Source organism: Eulemur rufifrons, chromosome 13, assembly GCF_041146395.1.
Source record: "Eulemur rufifrons isolate Redbay chromosome 13, OSU_ERuf_1, whole genome shotgun sequence".
NCBI classification, from domain to species: domain Eukaryota; kingdom Metazoa; phylum Chordata; class Mammalia; order Primates; family Lemuridae; genus Eulemur; species Eulemur rufifrons.
In genome coordinates, this window is record NC_090995.1 from 13367476 (window position 1) to 13393636 (window position 26161).

Here is a 26161-nt window from a genome sequence, read left to right on the forward strand (position 1 = left end):
GTCACAGCCCGCTCTGGGTGTCGCGGGCACGCTTCTGGGGCCTGTGTGTCTGCTACCTCCCAGCTGCAGTGAAAACATTTTACAGTTCTCCCAGCGGTCCACGTAAGCTGTCCGACTGGGATGAGGATGAAGAAGGTACGACCCTCGCCCATCTGTCCTCGGGGTGGGGGTCTTAGGGGGACACTGTGGCCCCCCCCCGCAGAGGGCCTCACCCGTCTGCTCCACTCCAGACTCTGAGCCCTTTTCATATCCTCGATCTGGAGGAGGCGTCCGAGAGTGACGGAGCCAGGTCCCGATACCTGCCTTCGTGGACTCTGTGTGGGGTTCGTTTCGCATTCACGGGGGTATCTGATGTCTATCACACTGGCGCCTCAGTTGAAATGGAGAAAGAAAGAGTCCTATTCTAATATCTTATTGCATAAACAGTAGAGAAAAGGCCAAAGTGTACGTTTCAGTTCTCTGTTGCTGCCTGACACCCCAAAGCCGAGTGGCTTGGAGCAGCACGGACGCGCTGTGCCCGTGATTCCTGGGGAGCCCACCAGCCCCTCCACCGGCGTCACCTGGGCTGGCTCCTGCAGCTGCCACCATCTGTGGCTGGCAGGTGGCGGGTGGCGTGACTGTCGGCCTCGCTTCTTTCTCACGGTTTCTCGTTCTCTCGCGGGCTACGCTGGCCTCCTTTCATGACAGGCAAGGCGGTGTTTCAAGGGACCAAAGTGGCAGCTTGAAGACCTCTGGAGGCCCAGCCTCTGGAAGTCCCACAGCGTCACTTTTGTGCATTCTTCAGGCAAAGTCCCCAGGCCAGCCCAGATGCACGAGGTAGGAAAAGAGAGCCCACCTCTAGCACTTAGCCTTTCGCTCTCCTGTGCAGCTCACTACACAGAATCCTGCCTTTGCCAGCTCTGGTTCTAGACTTTTCCGGAGCAGATTGGGGGTGAAGGATTATGGATTGGTTTGCTCGGCTTGCATTTGGAAGGGGAGAGAGAAGAGGAACAGAAGCTGAGAGGAGGGAGGAGACAGAGCGGAGGCAGCTGTGGCTGACGCTGGGACAGCTTGCCAAGGGGAATGGCCCCCATGTTGGGGGCTGGGAGTCCTTGCTTTAGAGAACAGGGCTCCAGGCCGGGTGGGTCCTGTCCTTCATGAAGTTATGAGCAGGTCAGTATCTCCGTGTGAGCTGGATGAATGAGACCCTCCAAAGCGTATTGGGAAAATGGACTTGACCATAGATTGGATTTCCCTTGGGGCCTGGCTTGAGCAGACACTACGGATGTTCTCCGGATACTGACTCCGTAATGCCCAGACCCAGCCCTGACAGCCTCTCCTTCCACCTGCCCCACCGGACACACCTCGTGCCCCCATCCTTCCTCTGCTCCGACCCTGGCTCCCAGGGAAGGTGAGCTAAGCAGGAGGGAGAGGCGCTGGGTGCTGGCAACAGCCTGGTCTTCGGCTGTGAGGTTTCCAGAAGAGGCGAGCGGGTGCAGCAGGGGGACCAAGGCAATTATTAGCTCCATTTCTCTGCCCTGCTTTGGGCTGCAAATTCAACGCTCAGGGTTTTTCATTTCTAAAACCACTTCGAAAGTCTTCAGGGTGTGACTGCTTTATGTGTGCTCATCCAGAGTGCAAGCTGAAAGGACCTGTGTCTCACATCAGATGCCCGCGGGAGGGATGGTGTGGAGGCCGGTGACATTCAGAGGGCAGGTGACACTGCTGAGACACGAAAGGCCTGGGGCTTCTTTGCAGCAAAGGTGAGCGGGCTCAGAGGGCAGGTTTGTCGAAGTCAATGAGCTCGGAACCTGTACCTGCCTTGTATTTTAAAACATGCAGAATCTACAGAAGAATTTATTTTTCACTTGCAGAAAATAGATACATGCCTCTCTTTAAAAGATTATTTCGGGTGGGGGGAGGGGAGGGGTGCACACCTACATGATGAGTGTGATGTGCACTGTCTAGGGAATGGACACAATTGAAGCTCAGACTCGGGGGGATGGGGAGGCATGGGCAATGTATATAGCCTGATCTTTTGTACCCCCATAATGAGCTGAAAAACAAACAAAAAAGAAAAAAAAAAGATTATTTCATGCTCAAAAAAACAAATCAGTCTTTCTTGTGACTTTTCATTATCAACATGGATCAGCTAGACTGGCCTTTCCAGCGATGCCCACCCCGCCATCTGACCACCTCCTAAATTGTTCTGTCCACCGTCTGTCCTCTTTCCAACCTCTGCCCGTCTGCATCCTGGCCGTGGTTTCAGCGAACACCTGGAAGACACACCTAGAGCAGGGCTGGGCGAGGCGGGGCCCCTCCCGCGGGGCAGTGCCGGAGGCCGCCGGCAGGGGGCGCTGCGCACACACCTGCGGCCCCGCGCGCCGCCATGACAGGCCTGGTGCTTGGTTGGGATTTAACGCTGGAGGGGATGTTAGGAACCACGCCGGCCCCTCCCTGGTTCCATCTGCTCAGGAGGAACCTGTCCGGAGAGGGGGTTCGCGGCGGAAATGGGGCTGTAAAATACAGGCCTCTCCACTTCCAGCCTGGGAGCTCACCTTTCCCATCCCTCCCCCCGCAAGCCCCACCCCCGTCCCCAGGTGCGACCACAGGTATCTTACCTGTGCGGAGAGGGGGTTCGCGGCGGAAATGGGGCTGTAAAATACAGGCCTCTCCGCTTCCAGCCTGGGAGCTCCACCTGTCCCATCCTCCCCCTGCAAGCCCCACCCCCACCCCAGGTGTGACCACAGGTATCTTACCTGTGCAGAGAGCAAGACTTGCACGTGGCACAATCAGCAAAGGACAGGGGCTTAGTGGAATTGGCCTGGAAAGTCACAGTTTGGGGCTTTTTGCATTTGGTCCCCGAGTGACCTAACAGTCAACTAGTAGGGGTGAGATTATTTTATTTTTAAATTATTATAGCTAAAAAGAGCACACTTGTGGACGAATTTAAAAGGGGTGGGGAGCTTGCAGCCTCGAGGCCACACGTGGCCTTCTGGATCCCTGAGTGGTGCCTTCTGACTGAATCCAAATTTCACAGAACAAATCCTTCTGATAAAGGGACTTGTTCTGTGAAGTCTGGATTTGGTTGAGGGGCCGCACGTGGCCTTGAAGCCGTAGGTTCCCCACCAGACTCTGGGTGACCCTGGCCAAGTTTCTAAAGGTCCCTTCGCCTCATCTGTAAAATGGGGAAATAGTGAGGATGAAATGAGATAGGGTATATACAGTGCTTGTCTTGGGTCAGAGCGTAGCCTAAGTGTTCGATAAGCACCAACTGTAATAATAATCTTTGGCATCTATAACTTGGAAGGATAGTGTGGTTGTGTCTACTGCGGTGGAGAAATGTTCCTTCTCTCTAACTGGATATGAAGCTGTTTGCTGTAGCTTCTCTACCATCTGCCCGTAACCTCTCCAGAGACCAAACCAAAGCCGTAGCCAGGAACTGGCCAAGGTGGCAGAGTGAGGAGTGGGTGTGGAAGGGTGGACTGGGTGGGTGGCTTTACCGTCTAAGCTGGTGAGTGACAAAGGACTGAGAACGCGAGGAAGGAAGCATGCTGGGAGGGGCTCTTCCCCAGCGGGGGATCCTTCTTACAGGCAAAAAAAAAGAAAAAAGCCACCAAGACACAGATGATAACTTCTTTTTTTAAGTAGAAATCTTTTGGTGGTTTTTTATCAGGTCATTTGTGCAATGGTTAGCATTTCATATACAGTTCTTATTTTTTGTTGTTTTACGATTTTAGGCAATGCCTGCAAGCGGGAACTATAGTTCTAGGTAGCGGCTATTCTTTTAGCTAATCACATTGAATTTATGTCCATTCTGTAACTTGTTTCAAATATTTAGGTTTTGTTAAAATGTGTCTAATCTCGCCCATGACCTCTGTGTCTCCCAGCCCTCCTACCCCATATGCCCATCGTGCCGGTCATACCGACCTTGGTTTCCTCTCTTTTCAGCGTTTGATCCTGCAGTTGTAAAACGCTTTGACATCTCAGCATGTCCATGCTGCCTTAACAGGGAGGCGCAATATAAATCAGACACGGCCGGGAAGGCAAGCATAAAAATAGTACCTCGGATTTTTTTTCTTCCAGTAGCACATGATACAACATTGAATAATTGCTGGGTATATTTGACAAATTGGGAATACAGTTCATTAGGGAGCCGGGGAACTTAAAAATCAGGCTGCCTTCAGGAAAATTTATGAGAGGATTACAGCGTGCAGCCACCGGAAAATGGGGCGCCAGGAACCTGGGCGGAATTGATGATCTGCCTGAGTGGGAGCCTCATCCGCTGAGTAAAACTTTCTTTAGTCAAAGTGACTTAGGGGGGAAAATTGTTTCTGATAAATAGAATGAATGAAAAAATGAACATCCAGGACATCTAGGGAATGCAATCAAATCCACGAGAGCAATACTTTTTTTTTTTTTTAGACAGAGTCTCACTCTGTTTCCCAGGCTAGAGTGCCCTGGCGTCAGCCTAGCTCACAGCAACCTCAGACTCCTGGGTTTAAGCGATCCTCCTGCCTCAGCCTCCTGAGTAGCTGGGACTACGTGCTCCACCATGCCTGGCTAATTTTTTCTATATATATTTTTAGTTGTCCAGCTAATTTCTTTCTATTTTTAGTAGCGACGGGGGTCTCGCTCTTGCTCAGGCTGGTCTCGAACTTCTGAACTCCAATGATCCTCCTGTCTCGGCCTCCCAGAGTACTGGGATTACAGGCGTGAGCCACCGTGCCCGGCCTGACTTTTCACTTTAATTTCCAGCCCTTCTGGCTCAGACATAAAGGCAACGGTGGTGCCTGGGGCTTCTCTGCTTGGACCAGTCCCCACCGGGGCTCTGGGCTCAGCCTCTGAGGGTCTGGCTGTCCTGGTCTTCGTGCTTCATCGCTGCTACGGTGCCTGCAGATTCTTGCCTTCAGTCTCGGTTTCCTGGGCTTCAATCACCACCTGTCTTTATTCCATTAGAGAAATTGCTTATTAGGAAAAAAAAAAAAAAGATGATACTAACCCATAACTACCCAGATAATTCAGACAATGAGGGCAGAAATTATTCTTTTTTTTCCCACCACTTCCCCAAAATGGACCAGTGTGGGTGCTATTTTTAATTTTCATCTTCCTTTAGAGGGACCAACATTTTTGATATCATAGCTTCCCATTTATAGGCAGAGACATTAATAGGCATACACGATATATAATGGGCATGAGCTATAGCTACAGAAAATGTATGTATATTTCTCTCTCTCACACACACACACACACCTTACTTCCCAAGAGAAAATCAAAACTGAATAATTAATGAAAAAGAAATTCAGTGTGCCCATAGTGCAGTAAATTATTCACTGTGTAGTCAATTATCCCTAATTCTGATTTCAGTGGTTGTGTAAGATGGGAATTACCCTGAATCAGAAAGCGTGTGTTTGTCCTTCTCAAATTCATCCCAGAGAATCTGAGCAGGCTAAGGGCCAGGGTAAGAAAAAAAGAGTCTCTGTTGAGACTTAGGGCATCCTTTTTCTGGAAGCCTCTGCTTCCTGGTAACCCAGTCTCAGCCTTGCAATGATTGCCGAGTAGTAAGAATAATGGTATTTGCAGTAATGTTTATTGAGATATTATTATGTGCTGACTACCTTACACAGTGCTCCCTGGGTATCCACAGGGGATTGGTTCGAGGACTCCGTGGGGAGGTACCAAAGCCCACAGATGCTCAAGCCCCTGATATAAAATGGTGCAGTATTTGCATATAACCTATGCAATCTTGTATACTTTAAATCACCTCTAGATTACCTGTAATACCTACTACAGTGTAACTGCTATGTACATAGTTGTGATACTGTATCGTTTAGGGAACAAGGACAGGGAAAAAAGTCTCCATGTCCAACACAGATGCAGCCATCCATTTTTTCCTGGAATATTTTCAATCTGCAGTTGGCTGAATCCACAGACGTAGAACCCGTGGAGAAGGAGGGCTAACTGTGTATATTTTCATCTAAGTCTCACCACCCTTTGCCATCGGCTTCTGCTTTGTTTGAAAGGAGCCAGCATTCTCCACGAGTTGCTCCAAGGCGTCTGGTTCTCATGCCTAGTAAATGACCCCCCCGACTCCCAAGAGAAGCTTCGTGTTATTTGAGGAGAAGGAGGAGGCTTCCAAGAAGAAAGGAAGAAGAAACAGAGGGGGCAGGGAGCCACGGGGGAATAGTGGGAAGATCTCCGTCTAAACCAGTTTCTGCCATGGGACAGCTTTTTCTCTAAGCGCTTGCTTTGGGATCGTTGTCCTGAACAAATATTGGTAGATAAAAAAAAAATAACAAAAGGATAACTTTGACTTTTTTTGGTAAAAACGTTCACCAGTCGGCGGGCTCCAAAGATGGCCCTTCTTGTTGTTGTGTGGCCACTCACACCGGTCGCCAAACATTTGCAAAAGTGAACTGGAAGCAGAACCGTGTTAGTCTTTGACATTTTCTTAAAAACGAAAGAAAACAACTCTTCCCCTCCCTTCCCCCAACCACTCAGTTTGGTCAACTTGTTTTATAAGATATGCTGTCGGTACATCATCCTGTGACAACTGAGAGTTCTTAACTTTCTGTGTAACACATTTTTTTTTTCTTATCAAGGGATCTTTTTTCTCTCATAAGATTTCATCTTCTTGGCTGGGCGCAGTGGCTCACGCCTGTAATCCCAGCACTCTGGGAGGCTGCTGGGGAGGGTCGCTTGAGCGCAGGAGTTGGAGACCAGCCTGAGCAAGAGCAAGACCCCGTCTCCACTAAAAATAGAAAAAATTAGCTGCACATGGTGGCATGTGCCTGGAGTCCCAGCTACCCTGGAGGCTGAGGCAGGAGGATTGCTTGAGCCCAGGAGTTTGAGGTTGCTGTGAGCTAAGACGATGCCACTGCACTCTAGCCGGGGTGACAGAGCAAGACTCTGTCTCAAAAACAAAACAAAAAAAAACAAAACTGCATCTTCCCACACCAAGGCGTGAAGTCATGAACCAGAGTTATAAATCCCCGTCTTATCAGTATAAGGTTCCAGAATACATGTATACATTTTTAAAGCTCTGCAGAATGGTGCTTGGGGTACCCTTGGCTTTTTGTTAATGAGGAAACTGAGGCTCAGGGTGGACAGGAAACTTATCAAGGGTCTCTCAGTTCCCAATCTGGAGGCAGAAGGATGGTGAAGGTCTTCTTGGCAAGGGAGTAACTTGCAAGCTGGTAAAGACAGGAGGGCAAGCGAGGGTTTTGACCTTCAACTTGTGTTTCGAGCTACAAGGTCATGAGCCATCCAAGTTCCACCTGCTAGAGCGAAGGTGGCTTCCGGGGGGGCCAGGCAGTCAGCAGGGCGTTCAGATGTATCCTGGCTCTGTCACTTTTTGTCTAGTTGTTGTCAGCTGTAAAATGGCCATCATGATGCTACCCACCCTCTAGACTTGTGCTGAGTATTAAATGTGTTACTTTGTATCAAGTGCGTAGGGCGGGGAGTGGCACTCAGAAAGCTCCCAGTCAATGGCAACTATTGCTATTTGTTAGCTCTCACTCTGATAGAGATCTATATAGAGATCTAGATCCTGAGCTGGGGTTAGAGAGCTCTGCCAACCGCATCCTTCTGTTTCGCACTCAGGATGGCTTTTTTTTTTTTTTTAAGTGTTTTTTACAACAAAAACATTTATTGCATGACTAATTGTTGAAATTCTTAAGATGAACTGGATGCCGCAGCAGCTGTCCTTGCGGCGTGAGGCGTTTTCCTTTACGGGATCCACGCCCGAATCTGCCTGCACAATTCCTAGGTGCCTCCTCCGACCGGTCCCGGTGGTGGTTCGTCTTTTGGCCTCTGCACTCCAGTTACGCTTTCCCTGGTGCTGGGCAGGGTGGCCACATTTGCCGCGGGGCGACTTCTGGAGGTGGCAGACCTCGGAGCCACGCGGTGGCACAACGCGTGTGTCTTGTGGCAGTGCTTTCAGAATGATGACAGTCCCCCATCATCTTGCTTCCGTGGCTGAGACCAAAGCGGCAGGATGGTCTTGCAGGGGGCTGTCCGTCTCTCCTGATCAGGTCCAGAATTCTGGGAGTTTTAGTGTTTAGTTTCAGCATCTCTCTAGGACCAGTTTTCGTCGTGTGGTCTGGAAGGGGTCACTGCGATCATTATCAAAACGGTGCCCAGCAAGGGAATCGGGCCAGAGGGGAGACTCTGCCTTCACGTGGAAGCCAGAGGAGCTGTAGATTGCCCCCCTCCCTGTCGCCGGCAGCCAGAGCTCGGCCTAAGCGTGACCCAAGCGTGAGCAACGAGGTGTTTCCGAATCGTGGGTCTTGATGGCTTCGTCATGGGAACAGGAGCACACAGAGGCTCTCCTTGATGGCTGTGGAAGATCCGAGGGTCCAAGGTGTGATGAGATTGTCTGGTGGTGACAAGTGTCCAGGGGTGATGATGCTCTTGGGGGCACCCTCGTTAAACTGTTGGGTTTTGTTTGTTTTGTTGTGTTTTAGGACATGTCTGATTTATTTTACATTGAGAAAATATAGATAACAAATTCAGGAATAATTTGTCTTTCTAAATAATGGATTTTTTTTTAAAGAGACAAGAGTCTCGCTCTGTTGCCCGGGCTAGAGTGCCGCGGCGTCGGCCTCGCTCACAGCAACCTCCAACTCCTGGGCTCAAGCGATCCTCCTGCCTCAGCCTCCCGAGTAGCTGGGACTACAGGCATGCGCCACCATGCCCGGCTAATTTTTTTTTATTTTTTGTAGAGATGCGGTCTTGTTATATTGCCCAGGCTGGTCTGGAATTCCTGGCCTCAGTTGATCCTCCCACCTCGGTGTCTCAAAGTGCCGGGATTATAGGCATGAGCCACACCTGGCCAATAATGGATTTTTAAGCTGTAACTCATATATCATACAATTCACTTATTTGAAGTATACAATTCATTGGTTTTTATCATAGTCACAGAATTGTACAACCATCACCAAAATCAATTTCAAAACCTTTTTCTCCCCCTGACCCCCAACACCGATTAACAGTCACTCCCTTCTTCCTCTTACCTCTGCTCCCCAGCCCCCCGCAGCACCAATCTGCTTCCTGTCCCTCTAGACGGAAGACTGTTCTGCAACCAAGATTTAAGATGTGCCTTCCTTTTCTTAAAGGACGATGTCCACAGATGGCTTGTATTAGTTCTCTACTGCAGCATAATAAATTACCCCAAACGTTAGCAGTTTAGAACAAAACACATTTATTTTCTCATGGTTTTTGGACGGGAATCCAGGTTCAGCTCAGCCGGGTCCCCTGCTCCAGGCTGTCTGGCGAGGCTGCAGGGCATCGGTCAGGACGTACCAACCATGCCAGTGATCCCTACAATATGGGAGATGCCCTAGAGGACCAGACAATGGCACAGTCTATGGCAAGGGCCTGACTAGGAAATGAGGACTAGAGTGATCCTTTTGGCCATTGTTTTTCATGCAGTCTTGGAATTAATTGTATTGCACCCAAAGTCCGGTGTCTTAATCTACTGGCAAAATAGAGTCACGCTGAATTTTTCCATTCTAGAGTTTACTTGTTCCCTAACTACTTGGCAGCTGAAAAAAATTATTAGGAGAGACAAGAAGAACAGGGATAACGTGGAAAATAACTGTCCATTTCATGGACTCATGACCAAGGTTAAATTACAATAAGAAAGGAGGCCAGAGCTTTTTATTTATTGCATTTTATATGATTTGTGGGCAAATCATTGTTTTTTGGTGGGGTTTCTTTTTTTTTGCTTTTAACCTTTCAAGTAAGGAAGGATTTGTCAAGTTCATGAAAACCGTAGGTATTCAAGGACTCATGGATCTAAAGGCTAAGGGGAAATCTTGTTTTCAGAATCATATAAATATAGATTTGAGGTCAAGATTAGTCAAACACTTAACTTTTGGAAGATGTAATACTGTGCTCCCTTTAAATCTGGGTATTGGCACCGACGTTGCCTGGTAGTTCTTCCAGAGCAGGGCTGTGGTGAGCACTCGTCCTGGCTCGGGAACATTCTCAGCTGCTCTGGGGATGTACTCACAGCGGAACGCTTGTTCTTTGGCAGTTCTTTATGGAAAGCCCCGTACGTGCTGCGTGCTAGAAGCCAGCCTTCCTAGAGCCTGGTTTAGGGCTCTTTCCCCAAGAAAAAAGCAGCTAACTTTCGAATTTAGATTGAGATCTGATATTAAGGATGATGGTGAGGTGCAGAGAAGTGAAGCTAAAACCTTCTTGATGTCTCCCAGAGGCGGAGAGGAGTAGAGTGGTCAGAAACCCAGTTCTTGGTTCCCACAGACTTGGGTTGTTTTTTTTTTTTTTGAGACAGAGTCCCACTCTGTTGCCCAGGCTAGAGTGAGTGCCGTGGCGTCAGCCTAGCTCACAGCAACCTCAAACTCCTGGGCTTAAGCGATCCTCCTGCCTCAGCCTCCCGAGTAGCTGGGACTACAGGCATGCGCCACCATGCCTGGCTAATTTTTCTATATATATTTTAGCTGTCCATATGATTTCTTTCTATTTTTAGTAGAGATGGGGTCTCGCTCTTGCTCAGGCTGGTCTCGAACTCCTGACCTCCACCGATCCTCCCGCCTCGGCCTCCCAGAGTGCTGGGATGACAGGCGTGAGCCACCGCGCCCAGCCCAGACTTGGGTTTGACTCTTAGCAAAGACCCTTCCTAGCTTGGTGACACTGGGACACTTCAGTTAACTTCTTAAAGCCTTTGTTTTCTTATCTGTGAAATGGGGCTGATAATTATGCAAACCCCATAAGGGTTTTATGTGTTTAATAAGATAATCCAAGGAAAACACTTAGCGTTATATTTAAAACCGCTAGAGCAGTTGTCATAGTCTCAAGGATAGTCACTTTGGAGTCCCTGTGGGGCTCTTCCGCACCATGCCCTTATAACCTGTCCAAGCCTCCCAGGCTAAGGGCAAACTCCCACTGTCACCTGGGGTGGCACGGGGGCTCTGGGCAGAGGCTTGGGAACCACCCTGACTTGGGTTTCTACGCAGCATTTACCAACCAGCCTCTTAGGGAGTCTGCTCCTCAGCTGTCCAATGAGAACCACAACAGCTGCTGTGCAGATGAGAGATACCGTATGTAAGTGTGTGTCTGCTAACAAGCTCCGCTGTAGGCTGGCTTTGCAAAACTGCCCCCCTGGCCACCCTGGCGTCTCAGGTCACGGTGCTGGTGTCCGTGGGGCTCTCCGGAAGGCGAGTCTCGCTGTCCCTTCTGTCAGGTGTCTCCTCCTTCTTACTGGCCCTTAGCCAGACTCCATGGCTCCTAAGCCTGGGCTCATTTCCTGCAAACCAAGGTCTGCGGAGCTACGATGACGGGCACTGCCGCTTAGCAATGTGCCCTTCACGTGACGCTCACCCTGGCCTGGGTGCAGTTAAGACGCAACGTAGACATCGACCTCAACGCCACCGAGAGTGGACCTGAGACTGAACGGCAAACGCAACTGACAATCGTTGTGGCTTTGCGTCAGACTGGCAAATTCATCAGCGAACAAAAGATTTGTTTGATGTAGGGAAGAAAAAATGTTATGCAAAGGTCAAATTTTCCCAAAGAAAGTTCTCTCTGCTTCTGCCCGGTATTGGAAAGCCATAAATCAATAAAAAGGCCGCGTCCACTTCAGTTCTCAATTCTTCATGTTGCAGATGCTTCCCCCGACGTCATTCCGAGTGGGCCCCTGTTCAGGAGGGAAAAGGCATGAGGGACGTTTCACAGCTTGGTGACCGTTGCTGACGCTGTCCCTGCTTGTGTCTTGCAGCCTACCTCTGCTTCCTGCTGACCGCCCTGGGCGTGACGGCCGGGGCCCATCGCTTGTGGAGCCACAGGTCCTACAAGGCCAAGCTGCCTCTGAGGATATTCCTGGCTGTCGCCAACTCCATGGCTTTCCAGGTGGGGATGGAGGGTCCTCTCTGCCGTGGGGACCCAGTGCAGATGGCAGTGCGCGAAGGGAAGGATGGACAGACGCCCCCCGACCCCGTTCTAGGCTTAGCGCTCAGGCCCTAAGAGCTCCTGATCTGTCCCAAGTTTTCATCTCCTTGTAGCTTTTAGGTACAGTAAAATGTCCCCTGGGGGCTTTGTGCCCCAGGCCATGCTGCACTGCTGAGGGGGAAAGGAGGCTTCTCCACCCAGAGTCCCTGCTGTGAACATTCCCCAAAACCTCAACTTTTGTCCCCCTCTAGCCAGCAGCCAAGATCTGTGACAAGTGTGCCGTGGGCATATCACCTTTGACCCTCACAGACACCCCACGAGCTAAATGTTCTGTGTATACCCCCACTTTACAGAGGGGGAAAACAAGGCTTAGTGAGGTTAAAGAACTTGCCCAAATCATATGGCTGAAAAATAGGACATGCAAAATACAGAAACACAGTTTAGCCCGACTCCAAAGCCACTGCTCTGGTAAGACATGCTCCTGAGGTTGTCCTACACGGTCCTGGTGGAAAGACTGTTTAATCTTGAAACATATTTTCAAGCTATGTGTGTTGCATTCTGTCCTCTTTTCATAAAGATCTTTGCAAGTGCTGGGGACAGCCAACCTCTTAAGCCACCCAATCTCTTTTTCTCCTAGAACCACAGGAAGTTAGAACCGGGGAACCTTAGAATCCATGAGTCTAATCCCTTTTCCAGCAACGGAAGAAACTCAGGCCCAAATGTCTGAGCTTCTTTTTGTTTGTTTATTTGCCCACGTCATCTCCAAAAATGTTGATGAGTGTCAAAGGAAACTGTTGCGATGCAGTTTCTTGACAAGCTATTCCTTCCTGTACCTGTCACCCGACGTTTGGGCTGAGACAGCACACTGTCATCGCCTGTTCTTGATTCCCTCCCTGTCTGCTTTCTAGGTTTCCAACCCACTGATTATTTTTGCATTTTGGATGATGTCTTCCCCAGCTGCCTTCATTTGCATTTTCCCTAAATCAAATCTCATTGTGATAATTTCTATTCATATTTCTAACCTCTTTAGATCCATCTGTGTTACTTCTCTGTCCTCAATGATGTCTGCAACACCACCTAATTTAGTAGCAGCCACAAATGTTATTAACGAAATGTGTGCCAGACACGGTGGGGCCTCCCGTTGGCGGCCTCTTCTCTTCCCCCTCATTAGATCGTGAGCTGTTTTTCATCATTGGTCGTTGTTTATCAAAGTTCAGACGTTTCAATCGTCCCATCCCTGTTCCGACTAACACCAACCAGAGCTCTTGTTTCAATGCTTTTTCAAGCTCCAAAGATAAAACTATCTATAGGAGTCATTGAATCCACACTTTGAATTAATGGTAACATTTATTGTTTCAGATGCCAAAGGGAAATTTGCAGCCTTGTTTTTAAAAACTCTTTTAGAAGGCAGAAACATTTGATTATTTTCATCTTCTTCCTATTGAATCTTTCATAGCTTTTTGTGTCAATCTGCTAGTTAATTCCCTTTGAATGTAAAGGTGCACAAACTGCTGTGTGCCTGTGAGGAACACAAGTGATGTAAAAGGAATGGTGAGCTTACAGTCTGATAGAGCTGGCTAGACTTTTGTGAAATAAATACACAGACTTTTGTGAGATACGTGGAGTTAAATTGTTCAAAAGCATCACCCTGGCTCTTAGGGCTGCAGAAATATGAATATAGGTGAGGATAGCTGGAGCAAGCCTCATGCAGGAGGAGTTCTGAGCTGAATGTTGAAAGGTGGAAAGGATTTGTCTAGGAGAAGAAGAAAGGAAAGGCGTTTCACCTTGAGCAAAGGTGAGGCGAGAGGGGTGATCTTAACACACTGTATGGGGTCCCAGCGTAGTTAGAAAATCAGTCTCATGGAAGACGTAAGTGATTGGGAACAGTGTGTTAAAAATCTAGCTGCCTACGTGACATCTCTGGTTGGATGTCTCTTGGACTTCTCAAACTCAACATGTCCAAAACCCAAGTTGTAACTCGACCTTCTCCCCTAGAATTGTTCTCCTAGTTTTCCCACGAGAAATCTGGGTGTCATCCATGACTTCTCCAGTTCCCTAATTGTCCCTCCTCAATCTTTTAGCCAATCCCTTCAGTTCTACCGCTAAATCTATGAATATCTTGAATCATCATGCTTCTTATTTTGGCCACTCTGCTGAACTGGTCTTCTTGGTTCCATGCTTGCTCCTCTCCATATATGTGTCGCCAGAGGGAACTAATGGAAAATTATACCACTCTCTAGCAAAACAAACAATCAAACACAAACGCTTAGTGGCTTAGCATTACATTTGGAAGAAAACCCAACCTCATTATATGGTCTAGAAGGCCCCGTGGGATCAGAGTCTTGCGTGCCAATTCTGTTTCCACCCCAAGGTTGTGTCCTTCAATGCACCTCTGACACTGAGCACCCAGAGTTAACACCACATCCCATAAGCTAGAGGCTTGGTCCTGCACACCCTGCCCCGGCTTCAGACGCCCGGCACAAGGACTGCAGAATAGCGGTGGGTCCCAAGGCTCCCCCTGTAATTCTGACTAGCCAGGATCTCCTCGGGTTGGAGAATTCACTAGAACAACTGACAGTTGAACGTTCTAGACTCACTGTCCAAGTGGACCCTTGAACAACATGAGATTGAACCAGGCAGGTCCACTTACACACGGATTTTCTTCCACCTCTGCCCCACGGAGGCAGCAGGACCACCCCCTGCCCTTCCTCCTCCTCCTCCTCAGCCTGATCAACGTGAGGATGATGAGGATGAAGACCTTTACGATGATCCACTTCCACTTCATCAGTAGCAAATGTATTTTTTCTTCCTTATGATTTTCTTTCTTTTTTTTTCTTTTTTTCTGGCCCTGCAAATGGTTCATTGATTCTCGTTGTAAGAGATTTAAACAAAAGAGTAATAAAATAGGAAACACGCTTTTTCCTTTTTTGCCATCTTTGTTTTGTCAGCAAACACTTTTTAAACCATTAAGTTGGCTTTGCAACATTTGCCCAGCTTCTAAAACCCACACGGGCCGAGGGCCACACGAAGGCAAGGCAGCAAGTGGCAACTTGTCCTCCCCAAGCCACAGTTTGCCAGGAGGTGTAGACTTCTGCCAGACCCCTCCTGGGGACTTTCTGGGCTCTTCTTACGGACTGTTAGCATTATCTGGAGGGAAATCAGTGCTGATCCGGTATCAACAATGGGGAAAGCACCCAGTGTTCTCCACTGAATGGCGCAGTGTCGTCTGAACTGGAGGAGGTTAAGTTCAGACCGCAGGGACAGAGATAAAGTCTACTCCTGATGAGCCTGGCAGTTGCCAAGGAGTGGGGCCCCCGGTGTCTTCCCTTATCTGACCTCCCTAGGAGGACGACTCCTTGCCCAGAAAGGCTGCCGTCCACCGCCACGCACACACATTGTCCACCCTAAAACCTGCCTGTTCAAGCTGCCGTGTTGATGTGTTGGTCCCAGTTTCTTTTTCTTGCCTGTCTGCAAACAAAGACGTGTTATGAATGCAAGAGGAACTCCCTTCGGCTGTGTTTCGAGACCCACTGGTGAGCTTTCTCTTTCGGAACTTCAAGCAGCCACAGAATGGAATTAGAGGACAGAATAACTGTCTGGTGTCTGGTCGGGAGCAAACGTCTGTTTCTAGCCAGACTAGGGGAAAACCAGTCACCCACTCTGGTTTCAGATCTGTGGAATGGGAGAACCAGTGGAAATTACGTGGGCCTCAAGAGACAGTTTCCCCTATGGCCATTTGGATGACTAGATTCAAGAATGTACTGGGAGCATAAAAGGAAGTTGGGGAAAAGTAGTGCTGAAGGAGCAGGCTGCTTCCTAACCCGCTTCAGTGGAGCTTTTGAGATTAATTACCTTTGCTCAAATCCCGGAGAACACGCAAAGGCCTCATGTATGGAGAAAAGTCATCGCATGATCAATTTTAGCTTCTGCAGTCTCCGCGGGGACCCCGTTTAGGGACATTATCGATGGTGGAGAGGGAAGTCATCGAAGTGCAAGGTGCAGATGGGTTGAAAGAGGGCTCTGCCCCACCGGTTAAAGTGTAATTGGTTGATTAGTGCTAACGAGAACAGAGACAAAAGAAAGGTGATGTGAAGGTGTATTAACTGCCTGAATCTTACTGCCTCAGAGAGTTTTTCCTACGTTAGGCCTCATGGGAGAAGCTTGATTGTTTTGATTCAGGAATATAGAGGGTTTTTCACAAAATAACTTGTTTCCCCTGTATTACAAAAGAAAAACCTGCTATGATAAAATTTAAAAAACACAGACTAAAAGAAAAAATTAAAAGTCACCCATAGTCTCACTTTTTTAGAAAGAACCACTATACACAGGTTGGCTCCTATATTTTCTTTATTTTTCCAATGCTTAAACATATATTTTTCTTAAAAATGAGTTGATACTGTACGTATTTTGAAAACTACAGGACTTTTAACTACTTTTCCTTCATCTTCCCATGTCAATATCACAATACCCATTTTTGTTAATTAGAACTCTTTTTTTTTGGAGAGACAAGGCCTTGCTCTGTCACCCAGGCTGGAGTGCGGTGGCATCATCATCGCTCACTGTAATATCCAACTCCAGGGCTAAAGTGACCCTCCTGCCTCAGCCTCTCGAGCAGCTAGGACTGTAGGCACACGCCACCATGCCCGGCTAATTTTTTTATTCTTTGGACGTGGGGTTTTGCTATGTTGCCCAGGCTAGACCTTTTTTTAATAATTTCAAAGTATAAGGTAAAATGTGCCCAGTATTTCTCCTCATCTCTACCTCCCAGTTTCAGGCCCCCGAGTTAAACTCTAAGACGTTTTTCTTACTATTTCTTTCCAGAAACTTTCTGTGTACGTATGCATAAACTCTCTGTGTACGGATGTCTAAACTTTCCGTGTATGTATACACACACACACACTGTATTTAATTACTTAGTATATAACAAGATATGTGATCAAATCCTGTTATGTGGAAATTCAGGGTTTTTCCAAGTTTTCATTGCACTTAGCATCCTTGTGGTTAAATCTTTGCACACAACCAGGATTGTTTCCTTAAGATAAATTCCAGAAAATGAATTGCTAGATTAAAAGATATGGACAATTTTAAGGTTTTTGATACGTGTTGCCCATTTGCCCTTCACAAAGTTTATGCCAATATCACATTCTCACCAGTCAATAGCATTGAATTCTTAAAAATTTTTAAAATTAGGCTGGGCGCAGCAGCTCACACCTGTCATCCTAGCACTTGAAGAGGCCAAGGCTGGAGGAGCGCTTGAGGCCAGGAGTTTAAGACCAGCCTAAGCGACGTGGGAAAACCTTGTTTCTACAAAAAATAGAAAAATCAGCCAGATGTGGTGGTGCGCATCTGTAATCCCTGCTACTCCCTGGGAGGCTGAGGCAAGAGGATCGCTTGAGTCCAGGAATTTGAGGTTGCAGTGAGCTGTGATGACACAGCTGAGCTTTAATCCAAGCATCAGAGCAGGACCCTGTCTCAAAAAAAAAAAAAAAAAAAGAAGTATACCAGACACATCGAAAAGTGTCCAAGCCATGAGTTAGACCTGCCCTGCCCAACGTGGTAGCCACTAGCTACACGTGGGCGCTGAGCCTAGTCCACACTGAGGTGTGCTACAGTGAAAACCACACACCAAGTTCCTAAACTTGGGACAAAAAAAAATAATGTAAATTACCTCCTTAATAATTTTTATATTGATTATATATTGAAATGATGATATTTTGGTTCTATTACGTCAAAAGAAATATGTTATTAAAATTAAGTTTACTTATTTCTTTTCACTTTTTAAGTGTGGCTGCCAGGAAGCTTTTCATTATGTATGTGGGTTACGTTATATTCTGCTGGACATTACAAAGCAGGGTGATGGTACGGCTCCTCTGACAGTCAAACCTACCAGCTGAGCTGGGTGCTCCTGCTTCGTTCTGTTCCTGTTCCTCACCTGCCCCTGCCTCAGTTATGCCCTGGGCTCTTAGAACTAACATAGCACCTTCAACACTCCAGTTCCTCATCAGGAATAATCAACCAACATGGGGCGAGCGTCCACTTCTGAAGGTCATGGGACTGCCTATGATCTACCAGAACCTGAGATGATGCATGAACTCTAAGTTGCACATTTAATACAGTGATCTGTGAATTGATTTGTTACCATGTGGAAGTGTTTGGGCTTCAGGCGTTGCCGCTGAACTCGACATCACGCCCCTATCGAAACGTGTGCGTGAGACGCCAGCAGACAGAAACCCCCTGCTCGAGGGTCAGTCCCGCTGGTGGGCGTTCATCGTCTCTGTCTCGATTTTTCTTTTTTTTTCTGTGAAGCCAGGATGATGGGGTGGCACAGATAGTCTCAGACAAGAGCAATCCGCGCCACGTAAGCACTGCAGGGAAGAGAGATGATCGGGGTATCGTTGGGGCTCCGGGGGGCTTCAGGCTACAAGGGTCTCCATGCACTGCCTTCCTCTGAGGTCCAGTTCTGCCGTCTCTCCCTCCTCACCAATCCTCAGCTTTCCCTTCTGCTTGTCGCTAAAGCACACATGGATGGGACCAAAGCACACCCTCGGTACACACACCTGTCAACAGGTGGGTTCTCCCGCCACCCACCCCTGGAGTAGAAGCCAAATGCAGATAGGTAGGAAAAAAGACCCTTGGGGCAGTTTCCAAATCTCTCTCGCTCTCTTTCTGCCCTATTGTAGACTCACATCTTGTTCTGTGAGTCACTTTTTCACCGCACTCGGCTTTACAGTTAAAAACAAAACGATAACAAAGGATAAAAAAAAAAAATCTTAAAAGTATTTTTGGCTTCATCGTGTGTTCGATTATTTGGAAAGTAACCCAAGCCTTCCTTCATGCCAAGTGGCTTCTGTTGGGAAGGGATCCAGGTAATAGGAATGAAGATAATCTCTCTGTTCCGACTTGTCTTCATCGCCATGCCTTTTTGTTGTTACTGTGTTAGGCTTCATTCCGTGAGAATGATGTTTCTAGCTCTTTGGGACTCTCCACTTAAGGGTTTCTATAAAATTGTATGGCGTTGAATTAAAGAGCCCATATAACCTTTTAACAAGAAAACAATAGTTTTCTATAGAAGACTTTGCCCCTCCCTTTGAGGACTAAGGGACCTGTCTTGTTGAGAGGAATGAGAACCAGGAACGGAAGGAGGGCTGTCTTTGCTCCCTTACTGTTTTTGACTCACTAGGCGAACTTGAGCAAATGTCTTCTAAGTCTTCATTTCGCCATACGTGGAGAGGGGACAGAGTGTTCTTTCTTTCTATGTCATGTTCAGATACACACTGCAAAAAAAGCAAGAAACTAATGCAAAAGGAATAAATTATTTCCCGGACTGCAAGAGTCTTGATTGACATTTGAAATTCCTTCCCAGCTCCAAATTCTTTGATTATAAATAATAAAATGCTTTCACTCTTTCCAACGACTGTGTTCAAATACACTGGCAAATCTAAAGACCTCTTTCAGACTATAGGAAGACAGGCTATAATTTTTGTCTTACACACACTACCAGGCACCCGTTTTCTCTCTTCGTATTTGAAACTGAGCAGGTTATTTCTTAAGGATTTTCTACCTCTTCTCTTCTTTGTCCCATTACCCAAGGGTGAAGCAAAATTTTTAAAATTTCAACAGTGCTGCGAGATAAACAAGGCAATCTAGCCTTCTAGCAGTATTGGGAGAGCCAGAGAAACCAAAAACTCAATCCACCCCCTTTGGATTAAAAGAACTGTTGGAACTTCGAAAATAAAACAATTCCTTCCCTTCTCGTCAGCAGAATGAAGCCGATATCTATGAAACGGCAGCTTCCTGATGAGAACATTACCCAGCATGGAATATGATGGAATAAAACATTATTACCATTGTCCTATTAATAAAAAAAAAGGCTGATGCACTATTTAAATTTATTTTTATTTTCAGATTAATTTTCCTATCCAAAGCACTAACTCTCCACCTAATTTGTCTTCTCAGAGTTTTGGAAGCATTGTCAGATTTTTAAAAAGTAAGTGCAGATTGAAGGCCCGTAGATTTCACCCGTCCGTGGCTAACAGATAAGGTCTCATTAATTACAACAGCCTGAATGCCATCGGTTCTTGCCCCTGAGAGCTCACTCAGGACCTCCAGCCCCTGACACCCGCCCGATGTCCCCCGTCACGAGAGGGTCAGCAGGGTGTGTCCCGCCATGTGCGCCAGGCCCGCCCAGCTCTGTGGGTTTGCAGACTCTGGGGGATTCTGATGCTCCTCCTTCCTTGGGCCCCCGAGCCCGTGCCGGGGCTCCGGTGGGTGCCGCCTGCTGGCTCTCCGCGAGGTGGGTGTTGCCAATACACCTAAGGAGCCTAAGGGGCCTCCCCTCTGTTTCTGTCACACTCTGTTAGAGTAGTCCTAAAATGATGCACGTGTGCCTTGGTGTTTTGCAGAGATTTTTGGAAGCAGCTTTTGGGGTTTTCTACCTCTGGCTTCCTGCACTCTGTAAGGGTGAGACATGAGGACCAGCGACGTGCAGGAGGGAGGCAGAGGGCTCTGGGTGAAGAAACTTCCATGCTCAGGGTCGCCACAGTCTGACAGCCAGGGATGCCACAGTCGTGACATAAGTGGTCTCCTAGGAGACTTCGGTAGCCCCCGCCGGAACGTGCTTTCAGGTGTCCCCGCTGGTTCACCCGGCAAGCCCGAGCCACCCGCCGGGGACACGTCCCCCACGCAGGCTGGGGTCTCTGCTGAGCCAGGATTTACTCCTGTTCTGACAGAAACCGCCCAGACCCCCCTCGGAGACAGAGCTTGTGGGTCGCTGTGAGCAGTGGGGACGGTGGCGCGGGGAGGCAGGGCCGCTTTCCCGTGTCCTCACTGCCACTCTGGCTCTCCCTGCAGAATGACATCTTCGAGTGGTCCAGGGACCACCGAGTCCACCACAAGTACTCAGAGACGGACGCCGACCCCCACAACGCCCGCCGGGGCTTCTTCTTCTCCCACATCGGCTGGCTGTTCGTCCGCAAGCACCGGGACGTCATCGAGAAGGGGCGAAAGCTGGACCTCACCGACCTGCTCGCCGACCCTGTGGTCCGGTTCCAGAGAAAGTAAGTGAGCAGAGGGGACAGGGAGACGTCCCTGGGGGCCTGGACAGGGACTGAGAGCACAGCCAGTGGGGTGCAACGACCTCTGCTCCTTTCCCCTAATGATCTGGTCTTATCTTCAGGATTTATCTCTGCTTATTAACTCCCTTTTGCTCCTTGATTTTCCCCCTTGGCACGTTTGTTTTGAATCCTGGGTTTTATCTGTGATGGATTTTCTTTAAGCCCCTTGTCGTTGCCTGCGGACTAATCTGGCACAGCTGGTTTCCTGGAATCGGGCCTGTGCTTCCTCACACCCCCATCGCGGGTCCCCGGGGACCGAGGGAGGAGGACCCGGCTTTGTTTTAGTGACACTCTTGACTCCACTTGACTCCCACAGCCCTGGACTCCCTCCAGGTGTCCTGCTCTGTTCTGGATTTCTCTTGTCGTGATGGCTTCCCCCTACCCCACCCCCACCAAGGACATGTCACACCAGTGGGGTTTTCCGTTGCAGAGACGGTGACTCCGCATAACAGAGAGCCTCAAAGCACTTGCGTGCCCCGATGGTGTCGGCCAAGCACGGCCCCTCAGTCAGCATCTGCGGGGTCCAACTGCTGGCACCCAGCGCGTGAGCAAAGATCGCCTATAACTGCGCTGAGGCTGCTCACACGCCGTGGTCTGGGTCTGCGGAGCTGGCCACGGTGACAGCGTCTGTAAATGGGCTTGTTTCCCCGAGGCAGTGAGTTCTGTGCAGGGAGGGACAACTCATGGACCACGTGATGGTTACAGCCTTGACATAACACGGTGACTAAGAGGTTGCTAGAGACCATCTCCGCCGACGGGTGGGCGTCGTCCGAGAACCTGTCTGCTCAGAGTCTCCCGTTCAGCCTCCGCAGGGAAGTGGAGGCTGTGCCTTTGTCCAACGTAAGAGCCCTTGCTGGCCGGGCGCGGTGGCTCACGCCTGTCATCCCAGCACTCTGGGAGGCCGAGGTGGGTGGATTGTTTGAGCTCAGGAGTTCGAGACCAGCCTGAGAAAGAGCGAGACCCCGTAGCTACTAAAAATAGAAAGAAATTATATGGACAACTAAAAATATATATAGAAAAAATTAGCCGGGCGTGGTGGCGCATGCCTGTAGTCCCAGCTGCTCTGGAGGCTGAGACAGGAGGATCGCTTGAGCCCAGGAGTTGGAGGTTGCTGTGAGCTATGATTGCGCCACTGCACTCTAGCCCAGGCAACAGAGTGAGACTCTGTCTCAAAATCTTTTTTTTTTTTTTTTTTTAGAAAAATTAAAAAAAAAAAAAGAGCCCTTACTCAAAAGCAAGCCTGACTTAGGAGGTGCTTGTTGCCCCCTCGGCCTCTTCCTTCACACCGCGGGGGGCAGCAGAGCACAGTGGGCGAGGGGCAGACCACGGAGACAGACTGCCCCCATCACACTCCGGGCTCCCCACTTCCTAGCCGATCAATTAACCGCGCTAAGTCTCCATGTCGTCCATAGAGTGGGAGCAGCGGCGATACCTATTTCCTGCAGCTTTTATGAAGTTGTAATAAGAAAATATATGGCAAATGCCTGGCACGTGGCGAGAGCTTAGAGAGTATCAGTGGTTATTGTTATTATTACACGGGTGGTTGCTAGTTTGGAGGGTTCTGTGTGTTTCCACCTCTGGGTCTCTTGGTTTCGCTGCAGAACTTTCTCTGTGCGTCTCAGTACGGCTCTTGTAGGTGGACACAATCAGTATCAACAGCCGAAAGTTTTTTGTTTTATTTTTTGAGACAGAGTCACACTCTGTTTCCCAGGCTAGAGTGCCGTGGCGTCAGCCTCGCTCACAGCAACCTCCAACTCCTGGGCTCATACGATCCTCCTGCCTCAGCCTCCCGAGTAGCTGGGACTACAGGCATGCGCCACCATGCCCGGCTAATTTTTTCTATATATATATATATTTTTTAGCTGTCCAAATCATTTCTTTCTATTTTTAGTAGAGACGGGGTCTCGCTCTTGATCAGGCTGGTCTCAAACTCCTGACCTCCAGCGATCCTCCCACCTCGGCCTCCCAGAGTGCTGGGATTACAGGTGTGAGCCACCACGCCCGGCCCAGCCAAAGGTTTTAAAGCAGAAAATAACAAGATGTGTTCAGTTAACAATTCAACAATTTATTCATTTTGATTTTTACTATGAGAGTAAAATATTGAAGGTCATTAGGGAAAACACTGAAAAATTCAGAGAAGTAAAAAGAAAACCCACAGTCCTAACGTATACACACTGTTAATATTCTGTAGTGCCTCCTATTTTTATGCATTATTTGATATATTTTGCATGCCGGCAGTCATACTGCATATGTAATTTTATGTCTCGCCCTAAACTTTAAATTATATCGTAGGCACCATTGTCAGAGGCCGTAGAAGAGTCCGCCAGTTGAGCGTGTCATAGCTTATTTAACCATCACGCTGCGGCTGGACACGTATGTCGTTTCCAATTCTGTGACATAAATGATGTTGCCACACAATTAGTGATGCTTTGGTTCACTCAGCCCTCGGATTAATCTGAAGCGCTCAGATGAGAAGGCAAAGGATCTTCTGTTTTATTAATGAGAACTGAGCCGGGTATAATAGTCCGTCTGGGTCTCTCTGACCATAAAAAATGGAAAACCTTTTTTTTTCATCTTTTCCCATAAAAAATGTCATAATCGGATTCATTATGTGTGTACTGGCCGTACATGTGTCCAAAGACTATTTCTAAACGCAGGCAGAAGAACAAAGACTATTTCGGCAAGTTCCCTGAATAGTCATCCGAGAACATCTTTCATCACTGGTCCAGTGACTAAAGGGAACTGTGCGATCAGAAACCATCCACTCATATCATCGTGGCCTGCGTATTATTGAGCTCCGGGCCTCACAAGGGGCCTGGTCCTCCCAGAACTTGCAGGCTCTGAGCTATAGGTGCGGTCCCTCGCCGCCTGGTCTGGCTGTAGCACGAGGAAGGCAAGGACATGCCCCCAGGTGGGCTCTCTGATAGCTCCAAGAATTGCCCAGCCCAGGGAAGGGCAGTCTTTCCTCAGCCAGAAAAGTTTTTAAGATGTCAAAACACCCTATTACACAGAAAATGTTTAACATATATCATACACTCTAAGAGGAAAGTAATAAACCAAATATAGATAGAAAGTTGGGGCTAGGAGCACCTGAGTCTCACATTATTTGCTCAGTGTTCTTTTCGTTCTACCTTGCTGTTTGGAAGGGGCTGCAGCAGTTCTGGAATGTGCGGGCGAGCACTCGCGTCCTTTGGTAATTCTCCAGCCCAGAGCACGTAGAGATCCGTAATCCAGAATAAGGCTCAGAGCCACGGGACTGGACGAAGCGAGCTCCCAGGGCACAGAGGCGGTGCAACAGCTCAGATGTTCTCGAGTTCGTGAAGGGAGCTTCCCAGTCCTCCCAGCAAGGCTGTGCGGAGCAGACACGGTCCTCGCGGGAAGGGAGTCATCCCACGTGGGGGCCTGGGCTGGAAGGTGGATCCCGGTGTTAGTGGCATCGTCACATCAGGTCCCGGTCCTTGCCACCCTGGGCTGAGCGGAACTTCCCAAGTCACAGAGAAGGGTGCCCAGCTGTGCCTGGGTCCTAGCGCTGCGTCATTCCGGTGTCACCCCTCTGCTGGGCCGAGTCCCCTGCTCCGGTGTGGTTTTCTGAGGGCAGCAGTCCTGGTGGGAGGTGACCTGGGTTTGGAGCCGACTCCCCTGCACTCCCAGGGTGTGATGTTTGTGCACACAGATCAGCTAAGTGTCACCTGGAGAGTTTCCTCAAACAGGTGCCAGAGACAGAAACTGAGGGTTCAGAGCCTCCCCCTTCGCCCCCTCGGTGCCCTGACGCAGACACCGCAGCTGAGCGCCACCTCGCAAGGAGCTACCTGCGCGACCTCGCGTTTGGCTGCAAGGCAGGCACTGGGAGGTGAAGGGGCCAGAAGCAACGGTGGGGGAGACACTCCAGCATCTGTGGTTGGGATTTGGGGACAGACTTGGGGAGACGGGGGCTTTTCAGCACAACCACGCTGTGCTGCTCCCTCGCCCCTCAGTTCCCCGTGGTCTGGTGACGGATCCTGCAACAGGGGAACCAGACTTGGCCCCAGGGAGGCATCGCTCCGCCATGCTGTCAGAGAGCCCAGCTCCCGGGCGTCCTTTTTGCCAACTCACAGCTTCACTGGATGCCACGAGGCATGTGGCATTTTCTCACGTCAATCAGCCGCTTTCTCTCTTCTCCGTGTATCACTCACTCATTCAACCACTGTGTTTTGAGTGCCCACTGTATGCCAGGCGCTGTTCCAGGTGCTGAGGATGGAATAGTGAAGATGAGAAGAAGATTCTGGAAGGTGCTTGCTCTAGCTTTCCGGAGCTGCCCGATTGGGGTCTGGGCATGTGGGAGGAGGAAGTTCCACCACGCGTCTGCCCACTGCCTGGCCGGGCTCTGTGCTCTTCCCCCTCCAATCTCTCCCATTATTCCGTCTCCCTCCCGTCAATCTGCTTGGGGTTCACCCCCTCTTGTCTATTTCCCTCTTTCTCTCCCTGCAGTCTCTGCCTTTTCACCTGCCAGGGAGCTTCGTTCCTTTTCTTGTGCCCCCTCTCTGCACCGAGACGGTGTCCTCATCTGTCACACTGTGTTCCCGACGCCACGATGTTCTTGCTCTCGGTTTTATAAGGGAACAAAAGCTATTGCTCAGCCAGACTCTTTCTGTGTTTGTTTTTGTTTTTGGCTGGGAGATGAGGGTTTTTTGTCCTCCTCACTTCATCATCTTGCTTTGATTTATTCTTTGCAAACATTCCTTATGAATGTAAATATTTCTTCTCTCTGAATTGTATCTTCCATTTTTAAGGGGCAGTCTATGCTTGGTTAGCAGCCTGCACCCTGGAGTCTCAATACTCTGCCCTTATCTCAAGCCACTGCATTTTATCCTGGCTCCGTAACAATTCTGAGAATGAAATAATTTTTTTTCTCTGAATAATTCTCCCAGCATCCAGCTGTAGCTGTCAAAAATTAAAATTCCGAATCTTTTAGGTATCAGGACTTGATAAAATCAATTAAGGAGGCATGAACTGTGTTTAATTAGATCCCTTTTGTTAAAAGTAAATGGAAGAGGTAAAATGTCCTTTAACTACTATTATCAAGCTTTTGGCCTGTCTAAAGGGAATTTGATTTCTGCAGCTACACAGCTGAATTACATTCTGGGAGGCGGGACAGAGATGATTCAATACTGAGGTTGCAG

The 26161-nt window shown here is 48.7% G+C and overlaps 1 protein-coding gene across 1 annotated transcript in view; it reads left to right on the forward strand.

Annotated features, from left to right (window-relative positions):
* SCD5 (stearoyl-CoA desaturase 5) overlaps window positions 1–26161 on the forward strand; it is a 78406-nt gene that overhangs the window by 30733 nt on the left and 21512 nt on the right. The window contains exons 2-3 of the mRNA XM_069485566.1: window positions 11720–11850; window positions 20740–20945. Coding sequence (XP_069341667.1) covers window positions 11720–11850; window positions 20740–20945 — 337 coding nt within the window. The remainder of the gene's footprint in view (window positions 1–11719; window positions 11851–20739; window positions 20946–26161) is intronic.